Raw genomic sequence first — 7,094 nt, forward strand, 5'->3', positions numbered from 1 at the left:
TTTTACGGATGATCCGACGCACCTTCTCCCACATTACTCGCAAGGACTTCCAGATACCCTATGGTGCCTACGTCAGACCGCTCCTGGAGTACGCCAACCAAGTTGTCTACTCAGGACGTACGAAAGACGTTACCCTCATTGAGCGTTCATTGAACGTTCATTAGACAAAACTTCCTCCGACGGTTGTACACGCTCCTTCTAGAACCCATTTTAAAGCACTGTTATGCGCTTATTTATGCAAATCCTCGCACTGGCAAGCATATTGCTTTGCGCTGAGGATATAAAGAGTAGTGCTACACCCTTTTTTCACTTGTACCTTTCAAATGAACCACAGCCACCGACCGACAAGAACAAAGGCGACCTAGGAAACTTTGGCAAAATCCTCGATCTTGTGTATCAGTTCGTGAATCTGTGAACGGTGACCCAAGTGGTGGATCGGAAGAATGTCCGGTGGCTAGTAATTGCGCGAGTTTGTACAGTACTACATAAAAGAACTGTCTCTATGATGCCTAGAGACATGACTCAGTTTGTTTGTCCATCAGTCACAGGGCGGATATGTTCGGCTGGGTGCACGGAGTAAATACGTACCCTTACGTGTTTTTCGGATCGCTCTGAACATATTCTGGCGTGTTTGTGTTCACTGTCAAGGCTGAATTTCGCTGATTAGGAATGTCTAAACTGAGTTGTGTTTCCAAACACCAGCTTTTTCGGGTAATTAAAACCAGAGAAGACCTGATTCAACTAGCTAATGTTTACTGTGGGTATTTATTGTCCCTATGGGAGAAATTTCTAGCCAAATGCCCTACGTGCCAACGATGATGATGGAGATATCACCTTTCGTGAGACCTGCATCGTTGACATGTAAGTTCGACGGCGCCTTTTGTTGGTCCCCACCGATAACCTAGTTCGAATTTTCTATGAAACCTTGAAGCCAACTCAAATTCGTGACAAGATCTCAAGAGGTTTTGACTCGGCTATCAGTATGAGAGCAAAGAAATCTTTTGATCAACGAGTTAATTAGATCGATTTTGATAATCCCTTTATGAAACTGTCTTGAAACAAGTATATGCGGCTGCTCTGGTCCAACTACACATTCTATGAACAACAGGCGATCCTCAACGGAGGAAAGTGTCAGTCGTCTTTGATGAAAATGAAGCAAGTATTTGGGATTTAAATTTTGTAGCCACTTATACAGGTGGTTTCAGTTTACTTTACTCAGTTTCCTCCTTGCGCATAATCGTGAATGCGATTGATAACCGTGTTTGATAGCTACCACAAGCGTACATCTTTTTTCTGGTTCGCTCGATGTATGAGGTACAACCGTGTCTTTCATGTCTGGTATTCTAAAGTCTTTATGATGCTTTTGCCCGTCGAATCATGTCAGTCAGTTTAAACTTGATACTGTATCTGTCACCGCGTAACATCGTAGCCTATCTTTGAAGTAGATTAGCTGCATACACAGCTATGATCTTCCTGTATCCGAATTTGGCTAACAATGGTTTGTGCTCGGTAGGAGAAGCAGCAATATTTCAGTGGCCTGGCCGGCAAATCTGAACCATTTTCGAGGAGAACGCTGGAACCGCATGACCTTGGAAGGCTGAGGTTATGACCATGGTCACCAAAAGCAAAAGTAGGGGTGATGAATTGAAGAATTTCGCATTGTAGATATATAGACGCTTGAAGCTAGGGATTATCGTGTTGACTGAAAATTTATAGACTCAATGAAGCCAAACGTGGAGCAAAGTGTAACGTAAAAACTTCCTTGTGAAAGTGAAGTAACGCTAATGCATATGAACAGACGCCGGTTGTCAAGAAGACCTTGATTTATAAAGGAAAACCGAGAATGCACTAAGATGATTAAGTCCGGAGACTGGTCTGAATGCACTTGAACAAACTCATCTGAAATGCCCTTGGGGCTAGCCAGGTTATTTGTCGATAATTGCAGCTAAAGTTTAGGGAGAACGAGAGAAGAATACCCGGAGGACGGAAGGATGTGCCATTAGACAAAGTATGACAGTGCTGCGAGATCATTGCACTAAACTCCTTCGGTTTCTGGACAGCCCCGTTGACAACATCATGCTGAACATGGCCGAAATGTAAATGCGCCATTCTGTGAGCAGCATGACTTCGGGTTAACCAAGAGCATCCACGCAGCTAACAACGTAAATGCTCTCACCTAATGAGTATAATGCCGTCAGGCATGATCCTACTTTTATACTCAGAACAAAATCAAAACTGGTGAGTTTAGCGGGCACTAGAGATTGCGAGAATAAAACGGTGACATAAAATTGAGCATCACCTGACGTGAACCAGGCCATGGCTAAACCGGCATGGGAGGGTAAGCAGAGTTACCGGGAAGTAATCTTCCTTTTGGGTGACGTATCAAGCCAGAGGCCGCTGGCTTGTCGCACAATAGGGTTGATTTCTCAAAATCTACGGCATGTTCCGGCCACTTCATAGTGTAGAATGTCTATGTATAGTGTATATGGAACTGTATTATTGAAGATAATGAATGAATAACAGTTCTGAGAGGCGTTTGGGCAACTGCGGTCGAGGACTGAAGCTTGGGAAGAGGGGCGAAGAGAAAGAAACAGAATGACTGTCAGCAGTGACAGTGGACAAGTGAAAAGCGGACGGGCAACAGTTTCCGAGATAAGTGGTAAGAATCGTAGCTTAACTGAGGTCTACTAAATCAATCTAACAGGAAAGTAAGATTAAGGATCATCAGTCACCGAGTCAATGCTGTCATCTCCAGAAAACGAATGGTGCATGGCAAAAAAGCCATTAAGTGCTAGCTGTGACTGCTTGTAATCAAGAAATCATAGGTTATTAGCACTTTGCGCATATGATAGCTCTAGATGACAAGAGGGAAGAACATGTGTGCTATGTTTGAGTGATGAAGTGGGCTAGGGTTGGTGTGACCCCACTAAGACGAGAGTGGCAACACCTTGCACGTTGACGTTAGCCGTAAGCCTCACAGGCACTCTCAGGCCACCCCATGCATGAATGTTTTTTTTTTATATTCTTTTTTTTAGAACAAACGGGAGGACAGCTGTCGTCCGCTTGTATTTCTTGGTGTTGTGGGACAAGTGACAACCGGAACAAGGCCAATCCAGCTACAGACAAACAGCAACGTTGCTCTTTTTTTTTTTTCCTGAATTAAAGGCCAGACTCAGAACCACCGGCGATGGGCGATACACCCGTGCTACTGGAGGGGTGGCGAGTATACGAACGCACCATGGTGCAACGTAACAGGGCGACCCTCCCTGCAGGGCGTACCCGTCCACCACACGAGGTTTTCATCCCTCGTGCATGCTGCCAGATCTGCAAGGTGGAAAACCATCCAAGCAGTCATAAGTGCGGCTTGTGCATTCGTAAATAACTCCAGCTACCAGATATTTTAAGTGAGCGAATGCTCAAGGTCAATAAACACCACCGACTGTGAATACGTTGTCTGATGATAAGAAATCGCGAATTATGGAAAACGTTGACTCACAATAAACGTAACTTTCAGGTAGTTTTCCAACGGAAAAATATCCCTTAACATTCTAGAATCTAAATGGCTTTTGGAGATGCAAAATATGTGTAGGTGCATTTGTGCAAACAAATTTTGGTCGATGATTTTGTTGCAGATAAAATTCCCTAGTCCACCTTAACTATTTGGTAAAAGTCGTGCACGTTTGGTGGCAAAAAGCAGACTTTTCTAATAAAGGTTGTGATTTATGCTAGGAACACCTCGAGGTTTATCGATTAGGAACATGCAACCTGCGTCGATCATACCGGGCTGCTGAACGAACCTAACCAACGCACACGACCAACATGCAGCTAGGGGTAAACGATGTCTCACTGACTAGCCACATAGAACCTATTTCGATTACACCGGACAGCTGAACGAACCTAAGTGTACACGATGCGCACCCGTCCATCTGTAAAGGAGACAAGGCTAAAATGGACGTCTTGAAATGTTGAGATATATTGGTCGTTTTGAAGTTTACATACGTCCTTCAGGGAGACGCATTTTCTTCTTCGTGAGGAGTGTTTATCTGGCCGTTGAAGTCCTGAAATAAGAGGAAGATATAACCCAGGTGATCGAAATATCACCATAAGGTGGGCGGCCGAGAAACTGGTAAAGATACTTGGTCCAACTTGTAGGAGTGGTGCACCCGGTTTTAAGGCGGCCGCTCGGATTCTCCAATCGGTTGTTGGTCACATTACCGAAGTGAACCATTCCGGACTGTGCGTGTATGGCCCATTTGTGGGTGATGTACACCCGGCGAGACGTGAGATAGGAAAGAACTCGGGGAATAGTGCGGCGCAGAAGCTGCAGGTCTTGCCAGAATCTGTGTGCTTGTACTGTACAGAGTTGTCCAGGCTAGTCGTGCGGTGAGATATGTGCCGGCTGTTTGCAGAATGTGTCTATGACCAAAGAATACATTGATATTAAATGATACATACGTGCTTTCTGATAACTTTGCAGACATGAAAATAGCAAAGCATAACCTCACAGCCAAACGCGGCTCTTGCTGCACGCATTTGAGCAGCCAGCTTGTCCATTACAAAGGTCTCAACCGGAAAAGTTTCACCCATTATTTCCTTGAACAAGCCGAACAGTTTATGCATGGGAGAAAACCGCTCGCTCTCTACGAATGCATACATAACTGGACGCCCGGTTCCCATGCCGTCCGTTATCAAGAAGGTGTGAAGGTTATATCGACATGCCGAATATTAGGTGTTTAAAAAACTTACCCAAGGCGGGTTGTTGCATGCGTTCCGCTACATCTGGAAAGCGCCGGTTAGAGTAGCCTTCCTCTGACTGGCACACAAGGACGCGTCCGGTCTCCCGAAGTTTTGCCAGGACCGAAGGCATACCATCTACCACATTAAAACGCAACTATGCGGCGCCTATCAACATAGCTGGTCGAAACTTCCGGCGGTAGTTGTATACATCCTGAGTGGTCGGAATCTTGCCGATTTCGTCGGCGCCTATCAACATAGCCGGTCGAAACTTCCGGCGGTAGTTGTATACATCCTGAGTGGTCGGAATCTTGCCGATTTCGTCCGCCAAAAACTGCCGCACCTCATATGAGGTGTTCCGTATTTCATAAGGGTCTTGCAGGTGCCTGAATCGTCTTCGGTTAGCCGTCGATTCACTGGAAGCCGGTCGTGCAGAAAATTTGATAACTTGTGGTTGTGCTCGAGAAAATACGAGGTTACTGCGAGTTGTTTTTTTGCCTTCGTAAACCAAACCGCACTGGACAACTGGTGATTCGCGTACTTTTTTATTGGTAAATACGCCCGGCTTACTAGCTTCTTCAGATTCCCCGGCTTTCTGTTGGTCTTGGAAGGTGCCTGCTGCATTTGTATTACACCAATTCGTAACGCGAAACAGTGTTAGTGCTTCGATTACTGAATGAACGCAAAAATACCACAAAGGTATCCCTCATGTATTTGCTTAAGGCCTTCTCAAATGCGGTGAAGGATGAAAACGACACACCCACAAATTTCTCAACGAACGATTGTGAAGCCACTTCCACGGCCATAGCACACTAAGTTCGAAGTCGAAGGTTCGATGATAATTTTCAAAAGTTATCGATTAAAGCAAATCTCAAAAAAGTGACGGCAGATGAGGGTGATTTTTTACTGAGCACATATGCCCAGAAGTGCGATATTTTGACGTGAAATTTTTTATTTCACCCACAGGCTTTTGCAGAAAAATGCATTGTGTGTCGAGGGCGCGGCAGCCGGGGCGAATCAGATCGTTTGGATTTGAAGTTGGTGGGCAAAAACAGGATGGAGTGGGGTAAAATAACAGGCATCTTTCTTGGCACATAATGAAAAAATTTACATTTCAAGAACTGAGGAACCAGGACAATAGGTCCGGTGAAGCAGCAGATTTGGCGTGATCCAGCCGGCCAATTTGAACTAAAGCTTGAATCCATCGATGGAGCCTCGTGGCTTTGGACTGTCAGGCTTATGGCCAGGGTCAAAGAATCGTAGGTGGTGTGGTCAAGAAGCGTAATAAGCAAAACGTGTGGAAATAATTAGGCATCTCAAAGTCACAGTGTACAGTGAAACTGTACGGACTCACTAGTATCGCTGGTGTAATGGAGCCGGGTATGAAATTTCCTTGAGAAAAGAGGGTTTTATAGACGCACAAGACCGAACTCGAAGTGCGCGGAAAATAATTGACCATGTAAGGGGCACACAATGAAAGTCAGCGAATTATAATTAGTGCCTCCCGGAGGAGGCTGGGGTCGGGTAAAGTGTCTGTTCGCACCTGCAGTTAATGGAGTGAGTGGGCAAGAGGATACGGTCAGGAGTAGGAAGTATTTGTGATTGAGCTAGCAAACTGGTTACTGGAGCACAGTGCCGTAAAAATGCACTGACATACATCGGTTTCTGGACAGCTCTGTAACGGACGTCATATTTGAGATTATTGTGATATGATGTGCAACTCCGTGAGCAGCAGAAGGTTTTGGGTTTGCCAAAAGAATCCCCAGAGATAAAACGAAGCCGGAGTAACATGTCGGGTTTTTTGTTCCGGTCGGGGATCTTTTCTGGATGTAAATCACAGACCAGCTGTCGTGGATAAAAGCCAAGCAGTGCGTCCGAATCAGGTATTGGCGAATGTCAAAGCTTCAGGAGACGAGGGAATGAGTTAAGATCAGTAAAGCCTGATGAGTTTGAGGGGTGGACAGAAAGGATACTTTGCATTGATTGGAGGGAGCAGTATGTAGGTGGGTGTGTTCTGTTTGGCTGACGAACTGGGCTTTGACGTGGAGCGATAATGGTTTGTTGCGCCATCATAATATATCGTCAACCTCAGCCAGTCCTTGGATGCTCGGTTAGCCAACAAAAACCTACGCTTTCGTGGCCAGTTATCACCCATTTAAGATTTTTCCATTGGTGTCGTTTTATCTTATCCACCAAATGTTCCTAATTTCATCCTGTTTCATCCTCCATCGCCATTTTCCCGAGCTTCAACCTTCGGCTGCAGTTGCTCAAAACGCCCCGCATATCCGTTATTCATTTGATCTGTCAGGTTCCCGTCCTACACCCACATGGTCCTCAAACAGAAGCAAAACTGCCCGTGA

General features: G+C 45.4%; 1 protein-coding gene across 1 annotated transcript in view; it reads left to right on the top strand.

Moving 5' to 3' along the window:
* The window catches only part of T265_00689 (hypothetical protein), a gene marked incomplete at both ends in the record, with an annotated part of 3,327 nt that extends 3,163 nt beyond the window's left edge, over positions 1–164 (top strand). The window contains one exon of the mRNA XM_009164538.1: positions 54–164. Coding sequence (XP_009162802.1) covers positions 54–164 — 111 coding nt within the window. The remainder of the gene's footprint in view (positions 1–53) is intronic.
* Between the last annotated feature and the right edge of the window lie 6,930 nt (positions 165–7,094).

The sequence above is a fragment of the Opisthorchis viverrini genome, assembly GCF_000715545.1.
Source record: "Opisthorchis viverrini unplaced genomic scaffold opera_v5_7, whole genome shotgun sequence".
Classification (NCBI taxonomy): Eukaryota; Metazoa; Platyhelminthes; class Trematoda; order Opisthorchiida; family Opisthorchiidae; genus Opisthorchis; species Opisthorchis viverrini.